The sequence below is a fragment of the Lontra canadensis genome, unplaced genomic scaffold (genome assembly GCF_010015895.1).
Source record: "Lontra canadensis isolate GAN:19392208 unplaced genomic scaffold, GSC_riverotter_1.0 scaffold6, whole genome shotgun sequence".
Classification (NCBI taxonomy): Eukaryota; Metazoa; Chordata; class Mammalia; order Carnivora; family Mustelidae; genus Lontra; species Lontra canadensis.
This window is the reverse complement of record NW_022631000.1, coordinates 20,552,396-20,572,682: the sequence shown is the minus strand read 5'-3', so window position 1 is coordinate 20,572,682 and position 20,287 is coordinate 20,552,396. Positions and strand designations below refer to the sequence as shown.

The 20,287-nt window shown below is 31.7% G+C and overlaps 1 protein-coding gene across 8 annotated transcripts in view; it reads right to left on the bottom strand.

The window, feature by feature from the left end:
• The window catches only part of STXBP5L (syntaxin binding protein 5 like), a 411,609-nt gene that overhangs the window by 109,027 nt on the left and 282,295 nt on the right, over window positions 1-20,287 (bottom strand). For all 8 annotated transcript variants that reach the window (XM_032852349.1, XM_032852345.1, XM_032852351.1 and 5 more), the window contains exons 15-18: window positions 16,335-16,375; window positions 12,714-12,931; window positions 10,501-10,673; window positions 5,554-5,679 (exon numbers count right to left, since the gene is read on the bottom strand). In XM_032852349.1, the coding sequence (XP_032708240.1) occupies window positions 5,554-5,679; window positions 10,501-10,673; window positions 12,714-12,931; window positions 16,335-16,375 (558 nt within the window). The remainder of the gene's footprint in view (window positions 1-5,553; window positions 5,680-10,500; window positions 10,674-12,713; window positions 12,932-16,334; window positions 16,376-20,287) is intronic.

Below are 20,287 nucleotides of genomic sequence, written 5' to 3'. Positions count from 1 at the left end.
AAAGCAAACTTTTCTTTTTCTTTTTAAGTTTTTTTTTTAATTTTAAAAATTAAAGTATTTTTACTTTAACAATTTCAACAATAAATATAAGATGAAATTCCCCTTAATTGGCCCACTGTATGCCAATCCCTCTTTCAAAAATGGTTGCTGTTAACAGTTATTATACCCTTTTTGCCCTTTTTCCATGTTTTAACAAGCATATATTTGTTCTATAAATTTCTTATTTTCACAAAAATGTCAAAGACATATTTTCTTGTCTGTGTTCTTTAACTATTGCATTGTATTCTAAAGTACAGAAGTAGCATATTTTCAAAAAGAGCATCTTCTTATTTATGGACATTTATATAGGTTCTAAATGTTTTGTTATTATGTGTAATATAGAACATCCTTCTGCAAACTGTGCATAAGTTAGAGTCTTTAGAAATTGTAAAAATTGCACTCAGATTAGAATTTTAGGGTCAAAAGATATGCTTAGTTTTATTTTAAAAGATAAAATGTATAAAAGAGAATTCATTTCCTCATATTGTTAACAGAAAATATTAACAATATTTAAAAATTCTCTCATATAATGGATAAAAATTGCTATTCTATTGTCTCTGTTTTTTAAAATTTGTTGCTAGTGAAGTTATAAATCTTTTCATATTTATTGGCCACTTGTATTTCTTCTCTGAATTGCCTGTACAGTTTGCTTATTTTTTTTCTTATCAATTTGTAGGAATTTAAAAAATATACTCTGGATGTTTATGGCATATTACAGATAAGCAACATTGCATAGTATAAATAATATCCTGTACCTTTATTTTTTTAAACTTTATTAGATCTCTTGGTAATTATTCTATGTAAATTCATAAGACATGAACTTTTTAAAATAACTCCACAATATTTATGTGTAATCTGATTTATTTACCTAGAATTTTATTAATGGACAATAGGTTGCTTCCAGTTTTTTGTTATTAACAATACAATAATCAATAGTCTTTATAAGTTACTTGCACTAATGGAATATGGAATATGAGCATAGTTATGAGATACATTTCTAGAAATGAAATTACTCAATTTGCAAAAATCTTATATTTTACTTTTTTATTCAAGTGAAACATTCATAAAGTATACATAATTGTACACTTGAGTGAATTATCATAAAGTGAACAATCCCACATTACCACCATGTCAAGAAATAGTATGTTACAAACAGCTGCCTCATGCTTCTGCCAATTATTTTTTTTCTCTCCCCAAATCTGACTTTCTACACCAGTTTTCTTTGTTTATGATAGATGTTTTGCTTTTTTCATATATATTGTTACATGTAAATGTAGTTTTTCACTTTATTTTCTGTAGAATTCAAATGGATATGTTAATAATTTATTTAATCTACTCTGATGGACATATTTTATTATAGTTTGGGTCTATTATGATATAATATTGCTATTGCAAATAATGCTACTGTCTTTTGAAACACATGTGCTTGCTTTTCATTGGGTATATACCCAGAAATGAAACTTTTGGGTTGCAGTGTATGCCAATATATTGTATGTTAAGATGGAGTAAATAATGCTAACAATTTTATAAAGGATATTTGACAATTTATCCTCTTAACAGAAATGTATGCGAGTTCCTGCTACCCAGTGTCTTTGCAAACTCTACCAACATTACTAATGGGGTTGTGTACCTTTTCATATATATATGATAATATATTTGCCATTTATGTATCTTTCTTCCTGACATACTCAAATTTCTTCTGCATTTTTTCTATTATTTGAGTTTTCCTTATTGATGATTCATGAGACTCTTTTCACACTCTGCATATGAATGAGTCTGCTGTCAGATACAATTAATCCAAATATCTCTTTCTGTCCTGCCATTTCATTCTCTTAATGATGCCCTTTTTTTCTAAGATGTTCTTAATGTTTTTCTTTATGGTTAATACTTTTTGAGTATTGTTGAAGAAATATTTTCTCAACACAAGTGTAATGAGATATTCTCCTATAATACCTCCTAGAATCTTTGTGTATAGTCAGAAAGAAGAGTCAAATTTCAGTTTTTCTATATAATTTTTCAATTGGCTTTGTAGTTTTTATTGGGGGGGAAACCTGTCATTTCCTCTATTGCTCTGCAGAACCAATTTGGCTAAATGCCTGGATCTCTTTCTGCACTCTTTCTTCTGTGCATTGGTTTTTTTTTTTTTCTCTAGCTCCCATGTGCCAATAAAAACACTGTCATAACTAATATATCTTTATTTAATTTTGTTTTCCAATAGAGCAATCTTCTAACTCTGTTTTTCTTTAGTACTGGCTTAGCTAGTGTGGTCCTTTGCAATTCTTTAAATTTTAGAACGAGTTTTAAACTTCCAGGGGATAAAAACCTGCTAAAGTTTGTATTGGCATTGTGGTAAATCTATAGATCATTTTGTGAAAACCCGATATCTTTGAGCTATTACTGAATTTTATATTCCATGTTTTAGCTTCTTTAATTTCTCTTAAGTTTTGTAGTTTTCTGTGTAGAGGTCTTGATCATTGTTTATTAGGTATAGTCCTATGTATTTTATTATTTTTATTTTAGTATAAATGGAATCTTTTTTTTTTTTTAAGATTTTATTTATTTATTTGACAGAGAGAGATCACAAGTAGACAGAGAGGCAGGCAGAGAGAGAGGGAAGCAGGCCCCCTGCCGAGCAGAGAGCCCGACGCGGGACTTGATCTTAGGACCCTGAGATCATCACCTGAGCCGAAGGCAGCGGCTTAACCCACTGAGCCACCCAGGTGCCCATAAGTGGAATCTTTATACAATTTTAGTTTCTATTTTTTTTCAGTATATGGAAATGTAATTTATTTTTACATTGACTTCATACTCTGCAATCTTATTAAAATTATTAATAATTCTAATAATTTATCTGTAAAGTATTTAAATTATTTACATAAATAATCATTTCTTTCCATTTCCTTTTTTCTAATCTATGTAACTTTGATTTATTTTCCTTTCTGTACTGGTCTGGCTAAGATTTACAGTACACTGTGAATAGAGGTGGTGATAGCAGTTATCCTTGTCCTGTTTTTATCTCAGAGGTAAACCTTTCAACATTTTACTGTGAGGTATGAATGATATTTGCTGCCATGTATCAGGTTAATGAAATTTCCTTCTTGTTATGGCTAATTTTTCTTTTTAAATCATCAATAGATTATAAATTTTACCAAATGTTTTTGCTTTTTGCATTTCATGGCTCACTTATATGGTCTTCTATTTTATCCTTTAATGTGATGAATTGCATCAATTCATTTCAAATATTAAAAAAGACTTGCATTCCTGGCATAAGCTAAATATGATTATAATATGTAATTATTTTATTACTAGATTTATTTATATTTTGGCTGGGATTTTTACACCTATATTAATGTTGCACTTTTAGTAATGGTCTCTTTAAATTTTGGCATCAGACTATGCTGGCCCATAAAGAGATGAATATGACATTTTCTTTCTCAATTCTCAGAAAGATTTTATGTAATATTGGTATTATTTATTTCTTAAAATTTTGCTGGGATGTATATAAGTAGCCACTTAAGCTGGAGTTTTTTGGTGGTCCAAACTGTCTATGAGAAAGGTGTCCAAGCTGTCTTTCTCATGTAAGATTGGTTCTTCAGAGGTTCTATAGTGACTGTCACTCCCAGTTATTTTATGTTGAAAATATGCTCTAATGTATTCTAAACAACTTTCAGCTTCTGAACCTGGTGATATACTTTCCTAGCCTCTTAATTTTATCATTCCCTGCCTTTGTAGGCCAATCTTTTGAGTACAGAACCCTGAAAATAGCTTGAGGTCAGTCATTGGCCATAACTACTTGGACTATATTCTTGCAAACATGTATTCTTGCTGTATCAAATAATGGGATTATTGACTGTCCTACACTTCCATCCTTTCCACCATTCATTAAAGGGCTGTATCTGTCAGTTTTCTTACCAAACAAGTTTTCAGTTAAGAACAAGTGCCCCTTATGTATATTCACCATTAGACTTAGCTTAGGGGAAGACTGGTAAGTATAGAAGTAGAGCCAAATATATTTTTAAAAATGTATTATTTGATAAAAGATACCAAATTTTGAGGAAAAAGATGAAGTATTCAGGAAGTGGTGTTGGCTACAACTCTTAATCATGTGGAAAGAAAGTTTAATTCCTATTTCATACCTTATACATAAATAAATCCTAGATAGAAGAAATACTTAAATATTTAAAAAATAAATATATTAAAAGAGAATATAAAAAGGGAGGAAAACTTTTCTAAGTATTACACAAAATCCAGAGCCATAAAAATAGAGTTATTTAAAATTTTTTTTTAAAAATTTATGCATGGAAAAAAACATCCTAAACATCCTCATAAACAAAAGCAGGGAAAATACTGGTAAGTTACATCACATAGAAAACTAACTTTCCTACTTTGTAAATAGTTTTCACAAACCTATAAGAGAAATACCAACAACTCTGCAGAAAAATGGACAAAGACTATAAAAAGAAATGTCAATAGTATAGAAAAATATGTTCAAATTCACTTAAGATATGAGAAAATTTACTTATATACTTCTTAAGAAAATGTTTGGTTATACACCATTGTTAAAAAGGTAATGGAAGATCAGGCATTCTTAAAACACTGTTGGTGGGAGTATAATTTGGCACAACTTCTATGGAGGACTACAATCTAGAAATAATGATTAATTACAATTAAATTAGCTTTTAAAGGGAATACAACCCAATTTCAAAGAATATCTGACTGGATTATGTTGTTCTCAGCTTTCAATTTCCTCTTAGTTTAGCCTATTAGAGGAAATGTGAATACTTCTCAGAAGATAATAACATCACTTAGAACCTGAAATCATCTTTATAATATTTATTTATTTATTTATTTATTTATTTATTTATATATGATGTTATATAAATTCATATAATGTTCCATGAAAAAATTAGAAACAAAACCAGAAAGCAAATCTGGGATACATGAAGATAATATGATCAAAACCCAAGACAAATAATAAACTAGATACCACATAGGGAGTTATCAAACACATATTTAAAGAAACTGTATTCAGCATGTTCAAGGAAATGAAGGACAAGAGTAATAATTTAGGAAGATAACAAGAAGCTTTAAAAAGGGCCAAATGAAAGGCATAGAACTGAAAAATAACTGAAACTGAACTCCATGGGTAGATATAGCATAAGATTAGAAATGGTTGAAGAGAGAATCATGAACTCTAAAAGACAAGTCAGAAGAAAGTATCCAAGTTGAAACACAAAGAGGAAAGGGATAGAAAATCAACAAAAAAAGTATGTGTATTAACATCCTAACAACCTCCTAACATTAAAAGTGGGAATATTATCACAAGTTTGACTTCAAGCAAGAACAAATAATCATAGGTCTTATTTACATTATTATTATTCTTATACCATTTTCAATCAAGTTAAAATCTAAGTAAGGGTTTCTTCCCATTTTTAGGACTTAGGTATTTTAAAAGAAACATCTAAGTATATCAAATATATTAAATAATACAAATTAGAATGTTTAACTACTTACATTCCATATGCTGAGCTTACAGCAAGACTAGTAATCTGTTGGGGAGGCTCACCATCCACCCACACCAACTGAATAACAAGCTCTGCTTGATATCCTGGAGGCATCCGCACTGGTCGTGTCTTAACACTAAAAAAAAAGAAAAACTAGTTCTATAATATACAGTTTAAATAAGTATGCTCATGATTATCTTCAGAATTTATATAGAATCTTCCTACAGAAATATACAATACCAGGCCCTGAGGACAATACAGAGGTGGACAGTGTCTTCTAGCTTTTTAAAAACACATAAGTTTGCTTAGTTTTTCTTTAAGTAGCTTTTTAATTAGTCAAGGTCACAACTTCAAAAGGCCTTGATCACTTTCTTTTTTAAAATTATTTATTATTATTATTTTTATTTATACTTATCTTAGTATTTATTTCTTATATATTATATAATATAGTATAATTTATTATTTATTATTTGTTCTTATGAGGATAGTGTTTTAAATTATTTTTATTATTTATTTTCTTTCATAGTATTTGGTACATATATGTAAGTTATAATGCATGACAATAAAAAGAATGATCATTAATCTACCACCGGACTTAAGAGTTCAACATGTCCAAGGAGGGGTGTCTTGGTGGCTTAGTCAGTTAAGCGTCTTAATTCTTTTTTTTTTTTTTTAATATTTTTATTTATTTATTTGACAAGTAGGCAGAGAGGAGGAAGCAGGCTCCCTGCTGAGCAGAGAGCCCGATGCGAGGCTTGATCCCAGGACCTGAGATCATGACCAGAGCCGAAGGCAGAGGCTTAACCCACTGAGCCACCCAGGCGCCCCAAGTGTCTAATTCTTAATTTCGGCTCCGGTCATGTCCTCAGGGTCATGGGGTTGAGCCCCACATCAAATTCCATGCTCAGTAGGGAGTCTGCTTGAGATTTTCTCCCTCTGCATCTCCCTCCTGCCCATTCTTTCTCTAAAATAAATAAATAAGTCTTTAAAAAAAGGAGTTCAGCATGTCGAAAACCTGAATTCCTGCTCATCCCTATAAGTTTGATTGACCTGCAGCCTTATCTACTCCAGTTAATAACAACTTGTATCTTTCCAGTTGTTCAATTTACAAGAACCTTAAAATCATACTACTGTCCTTCTCTTGTATCTTACATCCACTCAATCATCAAATGCTGTTTGTGCCACCTTCAAAATATATCCAAAATCTGAGCACCTTTTTAAGATTAATTTATTTAAATTCAATTTAATTAATATATACTGTCTTATTAGTTTCAGAGAAAGAATTTAGTGACTCATCAGTTGCATACAACACACAGTGCTCATTATAGTGTGCTCCTTAATGCCGATAATCCAGTTACCCCATCCCCCCACTTCCTCTCCAGCAAACTTCAGTTTGTTTCCTATAGTTAAGAGTCCCTTATGGTTTGCTTCCCTCTCTGTTTTCATCTTATTTTATTTTTCCTTCTCTTCCCCATGTTCATCTGTTTTATTTCTTAAATTCTACATATGAATGAAATCATATGGTATTTGTCTTTTTGGACTTAATTTCCTTAGCATAATACCCTCTAGTTCCATACATGTTGTTGCAAATAGCAAGATTTCTTTCCTTTTGGCTGAGTAATACTCCATTGTATATATATATCACACGCTTATCTATTCAACAATTGATGAATATATGGGCTCTTTCCAATATTTAAATCTGAATTTCGAATAAACAATAAATAGATTTTCTTTTTCCTTTTTTTTTTTCTGTGTGTTCCACATAGTATCTAGGATATATGGATACTAAAAATGTTTATTACTGTTTATCTGGAATTCAAATTTAAACAATTTTTTTTAAAGATTTTATTTATTTGTCAGAGAGAGAGGGAGAGAGAGCAAGCACAGGCAGACAGAATGGCAGGCAGAGGCAGAAGAGAGAAGCAGGCTCCCCACTGAACAAGGAGCCCGATATGGGACTCGATCCCAGCACGCCGGGACCACGACCTGAGCCGAAGGCAGCTGCTCAACCAACTGAGCCACCCAGGCATCCCTGGAATTCAAATTTAAATGGGTATCCTGTATTTTTATTTGCTGAATCTGTCAGCCTTTAACGTCATCTCTAGTGCAATAGTACAATAGTGCAATAGCGTCTTTACTGGTCTCCTGGCTTCTACCCTTCCCTTCTACCTCAAAATCCATCTTCAACAAAGCCATCAAAGTGATCAATTTAAAAGTTAAGTCTGATCAAGTCTTCTTTCTACTCAAAATACTCTAATGAGCCCCCATTTAATTAGGAATAAAAGCCAAGTACCTTACAATGGCCTATATTGGTTATTATTCATCTAACTTCATCTCATACGACTCTCCCCATTACTTCCCACCTTGCTCCTGTTGTCCTAGGTACACTGACATCCTTATATGTGAGGCATCTTATTTTTTAAATTTATTTAAATCAAATTAATTAACATATAGTATACTTAGTTTCAGAAGTAGAGTTCAGTGACCCATCAGTTGTAAATAACACCCAGTGCTCATGATATCATGTGCCCTCATTAATGCCCATTACCCAACTACACCATCCTTCCACCTCCCTCCCCTTCAGCAACCCTCGGTTTGTTTCCTGTGGTTAAGAGTAGCTTATGGTTTGTCTCCCTCTCTGATTTTGTCTTATTTTTTTTTCCCTCCCTTCCTCTGTGCTCTTCTGTTCTGTTTCTTAAATTCCACCTATGAGTGAAATCATATAATTGTTTTTTGCTGATTGCCTGATTTCACTTAGCATAAGACCCTCTTGTTTCATCCATGTTGTTGCAAATGGCAAGATTTCACTTTTTAATGGCCAAATTTTATTTATATATATATAAATATACACACACATATGAATTATCTATATCTATATATATATATAGAAGATGTGATATATATAGATAGATACCTATCTGTATATATCACATTTTCTTTATCCATTCATCTGTCAATGGATGTCTGGGCTCTTCCCATAGTTGGGCTATTGTGGACAGTGTTGCTATAACATTGGGGTGCAGGTGCCCCTTGGATCCCTTCATTTATATCTTTGAGGTAAATCCCTACCAGTGCAATTTTTGGGTCATAGGGTAGCTCTGTTTTCAACTTTCTGAGGAACCTCCATACTGTTTTCTACACTGACTATACCAGGTGGCATATCCACCAATAGTGTAGAAGGGTTCCTCTTTCTCTGTATCTTTGACAACATTTGTTGTTTCCTGACTTGTTAATGTTAGCCATTCTGACTGGTGTGAGGTGGTATCTCATTGTATTTTTTTTTTAAAGATTTTATTTATTTATTTGACAGAGAGAGAGAGAGATCACAAGTAGGCAGAGAGGCAGGCAGAGAGAGGGGGAAGCAGGCTCACCGCTGAGCAGAGAGCCCGATGCAGGGCTCGATCCCAGGACCCTGAGATCATGACCTGAGCCGAAGGCAGAGGCTTAACCCACTGAGCCACCCAGGCGCCCCTCATTGTATTTTTGACTTGTATTTCCCTGATGCTGAGTGATGTGGAGCATTTTTGCATGTGTCTGTTGGTCTTTTGTAGATCTTCTTTGGAGAAAGGTCTGTTCATGTCTCTGCCTATTTCTTGACTGGATTATTTGTTCTTTGGGTGTTGAGTTTGGTAAGTTAAGATTTTGGGTACTAACCCTTTATCAGAAAAAAAATTTGCAAATATCTTCTCACATTCTGTTAGTTGTCTTTTGGTTTTGTCAGTTGTTTCCTTTGCTGTGCAAAAGATTTTTATCTTGATGAAGTCCCAATAGTTCATTTTTACCTTTGTTTCCCTTGCCTTTGGAGACACATCTAGCAAGAAATTGCTGTGGCCAAGGTCAAAGAAGTTGCTGCCTGTGTTCTTTAGGATTTTGATGGATTCAATGAGGTCTTTCATCCATTTTGAGTCTATTTTTGTGAATGGTGTAAGAGAATGGTCTAGTTTCATTCTACTGCATGTGGCTGTCCAATTTTCCCAACACAATTTGTTGAAGAGACTGTCTTTTTTCCATTGGATATTCTTTCCTGCTTTGTTGAAGATAGTTGACCATCACATTGAGGGTCCATTTCTGGGTTCCCTATTCTGTTCCTTTGATTTATGTGTCTGTTTTTGTGTCAGTACCATACTGTCTTGATGATGACAGCTTTGTAATAGAGCTTGAAGTCTGGAATAGTGATGCCATACAGCTTTGGTTTTCCTTTTCAATAATCCTTTGGCTATTTGGGTTGTTTTCTAGTTGAATACAAATTTTAGGATTATTTTTTGCAGCTCTGTGGAAAATGTTAATGATATTTTGGTAGGGATTGCACTGAATATAGATTATTCTGGGAAGCGTAGACATTTTAACAATATTTGTTCTTCCAGTCCATGAGCATGGAACGTTACATGTGAGGCTCTTTAAAGCATTTGCTCTAGCTGTTCCTTCTGCCTGGAATGTTCTTCTACCAGACACATTTCAGCTAACTCCCTCATCTACCTTTTGTTTAAATCTCACCTTCAAAGCATTAGTTAAAAAGAAGAAAAAACATTATTTTTGCAATATCCTAGCAATCATGAGAGAAATCCTTCTTTTTTTCTAACATGGGATTCTTATAGTAGATAGTTAATGTGGTTTTCCTTTTGATTCTAAGAAAATAAGAAATTCCCTAAACATACTTTTTCAATTAGGTGATACCAAGCAAGTGGCCATGTTTCTGCCCTGCCATACATGTTCCTATTCTATTAATGTCATGTTTTTAGTATCCTTCTGGAAAGAAAGTCCATGAATTTGTAATGAAGGATGAAAATATTGCGCTTTCTTCATGAATATTCAAAGAAAGACCACTGTACCCATTGGTAGACTGTAGGTCAAATGACTACAACTTAATAAAAGAGAAGAATAATTTTATTTGGCACAGTTTCAAAGTATTATATGATTAATATGTAAAATTATTTCAAAATTTGGTAGCAAAACTTACTTGAGGCATGGGATACTGTCCTTTGTTCCTCCTTCACTAGTCATAGTGTTAGTGCTTCCGGAAAGACTCCTTGAAGAAGGAAGCTGGGATGAGGGATCCGGAAATGGAGGACTTGTTTCTGGTTCTGGGGTAATAATATCTTCAATATCATACTGAAGTCGTACCTCTAATGACTTAAAAAAAGTCAAGTTTTAATTTCATCTAAGTCATAATAAGTAATCACATTAAAGTTTCTGATAACTTTTTGGTAATTATTACTTTTTTACATTAATAAACTCAGTTTTAATTTATAGTAAAGTTGAGATATCCCAAATTGATTTAAATAGTGAAATACATGGACCATTCATTGGCATTCACAAAAAATGTAAAATATTTCTTAATATTCAGATTTATAAGAAAAATATCTACTAGTTGAGATAAAGTTTTTAAATACTAAATACTCCTTTAAAGGTATAAATTACAACTCCATATATAATGAAATGAGAAATTGGTCATGGTTATTCCAGTGAAAGAAAATAAACTGATTATGTTTATACATACACAACACACAAATTGTTATTTGTACAAGACTTTTAGTTTAAAAAAAGTCTATTTTGACTTTGAATTTAGTAAATGTTTTCCAAAATAAATTCTAATTTTTGTTTCATTAGCTTAGCTCAATTTCACTAGCTTGGTTAGAATTGCTTATTTTAAAAATATATGATAAATGTATTGAAATAAAAAGATGATCCAAAACCTTTTTTAACCTAAAAATGTTTACAAATTAAGTACTTCATGACTGCACTCAGAGCTTTAATTAAAATCAATTTTATAACAAACATTTACTTTACAATGTAAAAATCAGCATTTTTAAAAATTCAATTAATTGCCATACAGTGTATTAGTTTCATAGGTAGAGTTCAGTGATTCATCAGTCTTATATAACACCCAGAGTTCATTACATCATCATATCTTAATGTCCATTGCCTATTTTCCCTATCTTCCCATCTCCTCCCCTCCTTGAGCAACCCTGTTTGTTTCCTATGGTTAAGAGTCTATTATGGTTTGTCTCCTTCTCTGATTTCATCTTGTTTTATTCCCCTCCCTTCTCCTGTGCTCCTCTGTTTTGTTTCTTAAATTCCACATATAAGTGAAATCATATGATTAAAAAAAATCAGCATTTTTGAGGCTGAAGACAAATGCCATCATGGGGTGGTAATACAGTAATATCAAAATGGCTGTCATAATTATCTTAAAAACTTAAAAAAAAATCTCTAGTGACTGTAACAATTGCCAGTTATTGAGTGCTATCTATACCAAAACACTATATTAATGATTTCATAGAGTCCTCATAAGAACCCTATGAAATTGGCCATTATTTGTAATTTATTATTACTTTGTATTTTTCCATTTTATTTATACAGAAAATTATATAAGTGTATGAAACTTGTTCTTACCCAGACTCTACTACTGACTACTGAAACCTCATGACTTGCTCAGAGTCATGTAGCTATTCACTGGCAAAGCCAGAATTAAAATATATGCTTATCTGACTCCACAGGCTGGGTGGGATTTTAAATCAAATATTTTAACAGGGCAGTCCTTAAATTTACTGTTGAGGTAAAAAAAGTTACAGACAGGCCTTTAGTAGGTAATTTTTATTTTCTGATAAAATGGTAAAATGGACTCAGTAGGGAAGACCAATTACCTATAGATGCCTTAATTTAGATTTAATTTATCCTATGAGAGAATAAATGAATAATTAAATTGCTTGATTAGTTCAAAATTTAGATAAAGTAGCCCGTAACTATTTCTATCCTATAAAAATGTTGCTATCTAGAAAATTATTAAAAATAATCTTATTATAGTTGAGAAATGATCACTTGTGGCAATTGATAAGACAAAAAACTTTAATAAAGGTACACAACAAAGCCTTCATTAATTTGATATTTATACATAAAGCAATAAATGACTGTATAAATTCTATATACACATAATCCATTCTATTTAATAATAGAGCATTTTGGTAGAGAAATGTTTTTTTCATTATAAGCCAAAATATTTTAAAATATGTTATACTAGGTAACAAGAATAATTCAAAATCCTGTAAATTGGATTACTGGCCAAATACAATAGTCCTGAAGGCTTAAAAACCACACCAAACACTAGACAAAATCTGTAAGTTCTTTTTTTTAGTAACTCTAGCTGTAAACATTAAATTTTAAATAACTTACCACTATTTCTGTTGTTATTTCATGTCTGCTGAATTTATAAATTATGACATATGCAGAGACTCCTGATACACAGAATACTCTGCTCTCTGGACACCAGTAAATCATCTGAATGGCATATGGATCTTCCTCTACAATTTCACATGTTGGTTTTCCTTCTCCTACCTTCTGTTTTTCAAACACTTTTGACGTTTTTAGCTTGTACAGCATCTGCAGAGTTACTATAAGATATTGAAGCATAGTTATCTTCTAATTTGAACTTAATTCTTAGATATTGTTGAAGTATTTTTCAATATATTTGTTAAAGAGCTAAAATAAAATCCAAGTAGACAAAGTAAATTATATTTTAATTTTTAGTAAGCATTCATCATTACATTTTATCATTCCAATTTATCTGGATGGAGATTCTAGAGAAAAATAAATATTTATTGCATATATACTATATACCAAAGAATTTCTAGGTCCTTTGTAGGCATTGTCTCATGTGACCCTAAAAAAAATTCCCACGAAGTGAGTATTTTTATCCTCATTTATTGACAAAAACACTGAGGCTCAGAAAGTTTATAATGGAAATACGGAACTAATTCTCTCTACAATTTCTCCATTTGCTACATGAAAAAGTGAAGCTATTCTTAGAGAGTTTACTCTTCTCAACAAATTTCTAGATAAACATTAAGATGAGAAATATTTGTAATTTACTAACTAGTAATATTGAGAGTCCAATAATCTATAATTATTTTAGAAAGAATCTTTTCCAAGTTAAATCTAATTAAAAGTTAGTTAAATCTAATTAAAAATCCTTAGAAAAAGATTAGTTATAATTTTTTAAAACTCCGCAGTAATGAATTGTTTTCAGGAATATTGATTTGGGGGGATTTTTTTTTACATTATAGACCCTGATGATAACTCTCTTATAAAAAAAGTTCTGATTCTACAAAAGATCCTTAAGAGAATCTCTAAAAATCTGGGAATTACTGTCAAAAATGCATAATCTGAAGCTAATTATGAGAAACATCAGTCAAAGTGAAATTGAAGATTCTACAAAATTAACTGGCCCAAGTCCTCAGAAATATCAATTTCATGAAATAAAGATTCATAAACAATTTCAAGTTGAGGAAAACTCAAAAGATGATAAATGCAGTAAATAATCCTCAATTTTCTTTTATTATAGAAGATATTATTGGGACAATTGGTGAAAACTGAGAAAGGCCTGGAGGTTAGTTAATAGTATTACGTCTATTACTCTCCTGATTTTGCTAACTATAATTTGACTATGAAAAAAAAAAGTCTTGTTTGTAGGAAATATACAGTGAAATATTTTAGGGCCATGTAGTGTAAGAAGGTCATCACTTCAACTCACAAATGGTTACAAAAGCTATACATATAGGTGAATATATGGAGAAGAGGGAGAGGGAGGAAGGTGGAAGAACAAATGTAGTATACACTGACATTTGGGGAACCTGGCTAAAAGCTATGGAACACTTCATGGTATTTTTTTGCAATTATTTTCTAAGTCTAAAATTATGTCAAACTGAAACATCTTGCAAATGGTTAAGGCATTAATTATACGAGGTGCTATAGCCTGCCTCTAGGTCAGATGGGGTATCACTCCCATGATTACTTTATGCGACAATAACAATGGTAAAAGGATATTGCTGACATAATTAAGGCTCCTAATTAGTTGACTTTGAGTTAATCAGCAGAGGTTATCCTTAATTGGGCTGACATAATCATAATTAAAAGAGAGACTGATGCCCTCCCTGAGGTTAGAGTGACACTCCCTTGCCAGCCTTGAGGAAACAAGTTGCCATGAGTTAAAACGCTATAAGAAAATCTCAGCAACCTCAGACTGAATGAGGACACTAAGTCTTAGATGAAACTGCAGCCCTAGCCAACACCTTTACTGAAATCTCAGGAAACCCTAAGCGAAGAACCCAGCTAAACTGTACCCAGATTTTTGACACACAGAAGCTGTGAGATAATATGTAAGTACTGTTTTAAGCTGCTCAATTGTAGTAATTTATTACTCAGCAAAGAAAACAAATACACATAGTAACAACCTCAGTTATTCAAATTTAGTATAACCTTACTTCTATACTGGACAGTATTCCTCAAAATTGTCAGAATAAGTGATTTTTCTTCAATGACATCCACTAAATTGGAAATACGTCCTTATAATTGATTACAGTAAAAATATTAAACATGCTACAAACCTTTATAATATATGGTCTGAATATGATAAAATATTTAAAAAATAACTTCTTAAAATATTATGCATGCTTAAGGGTGTCATATACTCTAATTATTAGGATGTTAAAGTGTCTTCTCACATTTTAGAAGCTAAGGAGTGACTTTGAGGTGTTGGGAAAGGAACAATAATATCACTATAAAACTATGTTCTTGGAACAAAGTCAGATTTACATGAAAAAACTCATCCAGAGAAAATCTTTTGTCCTTTGTAATTTCTCCCTGAGTCATTGCTCAGTCATTGTGAGTTCAAAAAGGTGCCTCAAAATTCATGGTTTTACATATTTTAATCATTTTCCCTTGCTGTTGGTTTGCTCCACTTGTTGAAAGAGTCTAGCCTGCAGGTCAAGAGTATCACCAATATTCAACCTTCTTCCATTTGCTTTTGTATTTATCATGGTCTTCCTCAGAAGCTGTTTACCTCTACAACTTCAACTATTACTTTTATGCTGCTTCTATATTACTGTCCATTCTTGACCATTTTTCCTACCACCTAGACACTTAGATTTTGTGGTGTAATTACAAAATTCAAACATTTAGCACTCTCTTGTATTTCTCATTTCCAAAGGATTTATCTATAGCTTGCTGGTTACTCATCCTCAGAAACTGAGTCATTGCTCACTTATTCTTCTCCTCCTATTCCTGACTACTAAAATCTTAACTATCTTCCAAAACCCACATTAAATACTACCACATCAAAACACCCTTTCTGGATCTACCTGGTTCAAACAAATCTCAAATTTCTGGTAACAAACAGAGTTTAAGTTATGTTACATTAAGATTTCTTATCAAACTGTTTGCCTACTATTCATATATGTGCATTTCTTTATCTGATTTAGTAAATATAAGTTTTATAAAGGGTGTATATGGAAATAATCAAGTCTAAAATATCTTTGCATGCCCTTCAACACTGAGAAGACTATTCCTTAAATTATACAATTTTCAAACATCTTAAAAGACATTTTACATTTATCAAATCATTTCTTTTGATTCATATGAGGCTTGGTAGACAAGTTGAAAAGTGGACTGGTGAAAGAAAAGAACTTCTCCAGGACAAGAGCTGGAGGTAAAGGAAATTCCTTTAACAGAGTTAATACGACAAAGTTTGGTACTTTTTCAACATACCTTCCCTTTTGTAAATATAATGGTTACTGACAGTGAATTCAGTCCTGTTTATATTATAAAGGAAAAGTATACTAGAGATAGTACTTTAAACTGATCTAACATAAGAAATGGATTTCTATAACATAGCCATATATGTATGCTAAAAATGTATCTGAAATATTGATTGTCCAAACTAAAAAGTGGTGAATGGCTCTGACTGAGTAAATATTAATCAAGTGTTTTCTGTTATAGAACAAGAGACTTAAAACTTACTTGCAGAAGCATCCCAAAATTTTATTGATCCATCTGCATGACTAGATAAAAAATATATTAGCATTAATTACAGTAAATCTAAAAAACCATAATCTTCCTAAATGTATAAAAACTTGAGTTATTGCTGAAATGTGATTCAAAACCCCATTCCAGTAAGAACTAATGTATGTTAAACCATTCCCAAGCCATGGTTTACTTTTTAAACAATGCACTAAAGTCTAGATTTTAAAAAAAGAACAAAAGATTTTACTGTAAGAAGATTTTATGTGTAATAGAGAGAACAATGAAAACTGGCTTGAATGAGCAATATATTTTTATATAAAATTGTTCACTCAATAAAAAATACATGACTTAATTTTGATTACATTAAAATAATTTTGAAGTGAATATCATAGTGAAAATAAGGTTAAGTTTCAAAATATAAAAAGCAAATCCTTAAACCTATCTAGAGTTGTATCATTATTTGGCAATAACATAATGGAAATTTTATAATAATTCATCTAGAATAAAAAGGATAGAATAATTACAACATTTTATGAGGTCAGCTTCATCCTGACACCAATACCGTAAAAGAAAATTATAAAACCTTATTCCTCAAGCACAAGTGTAAGAGTGGTCCAAAAAATATTAGCAAATCAAAAAAAAAAAAAAACATAGGATAATACATCATGACTAAGTTGCAGTTCATCCTAGGAATGCAAGAGTAGTTAAACATTAAAAAAATCAATCACCATTTTGTGTTTCATGATACTGACAATTAAAGAAGAAAAACATATGATCATTTCAATAAAAACAAAAAAAAACATTAGTTTTTATTTTTTGGCTATTGTCAATAATGCTTCTTTGAACATTCATATACAAGTTTTGTGTATACCTAAAAGTGGAAGTGCTTGGTTATATGATAATCATTTAGCTTTTTGAGAAACTGTCAAACCATTTTCTGTATCAGCTGCATCATTTTCCATTTCCACTAGCTATGTAGGTAGTTCCAATTAATCTATATCCTTGTCAACACTTGTTTTCCTTTTTAAAAAAATTTTAGCCATCCTAGTGTGTATGGAGTAGTACACATGATCGTGGCCTTGATTTTCACTTCCCCAATGACTAATGATGTTAAGCATGTTTTCATATGATTGTTATCCATTTTGTAGGCTTTTTTGAAAAAGTCTACACAAGTCCTTTGCTCACTTAAAAAAATGTTTGTCTCTTTATTTTTGAGTTCGAAGAATTATTTTATATTCTGAATACTAAACCCTATCAAATATGACTTGAAAATTTTCTCCAACTCAGTGTTGCCTTTTCACCTGATGATGAAGGTCATTTTATCTACTTTTTTCTTTTGTTATTTATGATTTTGGTGTAACATCTAAGAAACCTTTGCCATAATCAAGGTCATGAGAGATTACTCTTTTGTTTTCTCGTTGAATTATGTAGCTTTAGCTGTTAATTCAAGTCTTTCATCATATTTCAGTTAATTTTCATATAGGGTATGAGGTAGGAGTCTAACTTAATTTTTTTGTTTCAAGTTTTTCTTATATTCTAGTTAGTTAACATAGAGCATAATATTAGTTTCAGGAGTAGATTTTAGTGATTCATCACTTACATATAAAATCCAGTACTCCCCTTAATACCTATCATCCATCAAACATATCCCTACCCCCACTTTCACTCCAGCAACTCTCAGTTTATTCTCTATAGTTAAAAGTCTCTTATGGTTTGCTTCCCTTTCATTCTTTTCCCCTTCCCTTATGTTCATCTGTTTTGTTTCTTAAATTCCACATATGAGGGAAATCATATGGTTTTTGTCTTTTTCTGACTTCTATCACTTAGCATAATATACTCTTGCTCCAACCACATTGATGCAAATGGCAAGATTTCTTTCCTTTTTTATGGCTGAGTAATATTCTATTGTGTGTGTGTGTGTGTGTGTGTGTGTGTGTGTGTGTGTGTGTAGGTACACACACACATACATACATACATACTACATTTTCTTTGTTCATTCATCAGTGAATGGACATTTGGGCTCTTTCCATAATTTGGTCATTGTTGGTAATGTTGGTATAATCAGTATTTTTGTATCCTTTGGGTAAATAGTGCAATTGCTGGGTCTTAGGATAGTTCTATTTTTAACTTTTTGAGGACTTTCCACACTGTTTTCCACAGTGACTGCACCAGTTCTCATTTCCACCAACAGTGTAAGAGCAATCCCCTATTGTTGCATCCTCACCAATATCTGATGTTTCCTGTGTTAATTTTAGCCATCTGAAAGTTGTGAGGTGGTACCTCATTGTTGTTTTGCTTTGCATTTCCTTGATGAGAAGTGAGGTTGAACATCTTTTCATGTGTCTGTTAGCCATCTGGATGTTGTCTTCTGTCCATTTCTTAACTGGATCATTAGGTTTTTTTGGGTATTGAGTGCGGTAAATTCTTTACAGATTTGGGGGAGGATCTAGCTTTATTCTTTTCTATGTGGATATCCAGTTCTCCTAACATTTGTTGATGAGATTATCCTTTCTCCCATAAATGGTCCTGGCAGTCTTATAAAAAATCAGACATAGATGCATGATTTTTTTTCTAGAATCCCAATTCTATTTCATTAAATTATATCTCTAATCTTATGACCACAGAGTCTTGATCACTGTAGCTATGGAGGAAATTTTACAATTGGGAAGTGAGTCCTTCAACTTTGTTCTTTTTCAAGATTATTTTGACTATTTGGGGTTACTCACAATTTCATCAATTTCAGGATAACCCCATTTGGTTTTTTGATAAGGACATTTGGTTTTTTGATAAGGACAGTAGTGAATCTCTACATCATTTTGGAGATTGCCATCTTAACAATATTAAGTGTTACATTCATTAACATGGGATATAATTCCATTTATTTTTGTCTTTTAAATTTCTTTCAGCCATGTTTTATAGTTTCTAGTGTATAAACTCTTCATTTCCTTGAGTAAATTTGTTTCTAAGTATTTTATGTTACTTTTTGATGCTCTTATAAATAGAATTGTTTTCTTAATTTCTTTTGTGAATTGTTCATTGTTAGTATATAATAACACACTAATACATATTTAAGATTATGATATTGGCAAATAGAGCTAATGTTCTTTCTTTCCACAATAGATGCTTTTTATTGTTCTTGTCTCACTCTTCTGGATAGAAATTCCAGTACAATAAGAAATAGAAGTAGCAAAAGCCAGGATTATTGTCTTGTTCCTGATCTCAGAGGAAAAGCTTTCAGCTTTTTACCATCAAATATGGTGTTATCTAAGGGTTTTGCAAAATGCCTTTTACCATATTAAGGAAGTTCCACTCTAGGTTAAGGAAGTTCTTCAGTTATCTGAATGTTGCTGCTGTGGTGGTGTTAAATCGTAAAAGGGGCATCTGTCCAATGCTTTTTCTGCAAGAGTTTACCATGTTTTTCCTCCTTTCTATAGATGTATTATGTTGATTTGTATATGCTGAAACACTTGTGTTTCTAGGAAAAATCTCACTTAATCATGGTTTTAAATTATCACAATAATATGCTACTGGATTCTATTTGCTAGTATTTCATTGAATACCCTTGCATCTATATTCATAAGGAATATTTTTGCATAGTTTCTTGTGATGTCTTTATCTGGTTTTGGTGTTAGGGTAATGCTGGCTCCATAGAATAAGTTAAAATGTGTTCCTCTCTATTTTTTGGAAGTGTCTGAGAAGCACTTGGTGTCAATTCCTTAAATGATTGGTAAAATTCATCATAAAGCCATGTGATCCTGGCCTTTTCTTTGATGGGAGGTTTTGATTACTGGTTCAGTCTCTTGTTATAAAGTTGTTCAGATTATCTATTTCTTTTTGAGTTAGTTTTGGTAGTTCGTTTCTCAGAATTTATCCATTTCATCTAGGTTATTTACTTTGTTGGCATACAGTTGTTCATAATATTCTTTTATAACCCTTTTTTACTTAAGTAA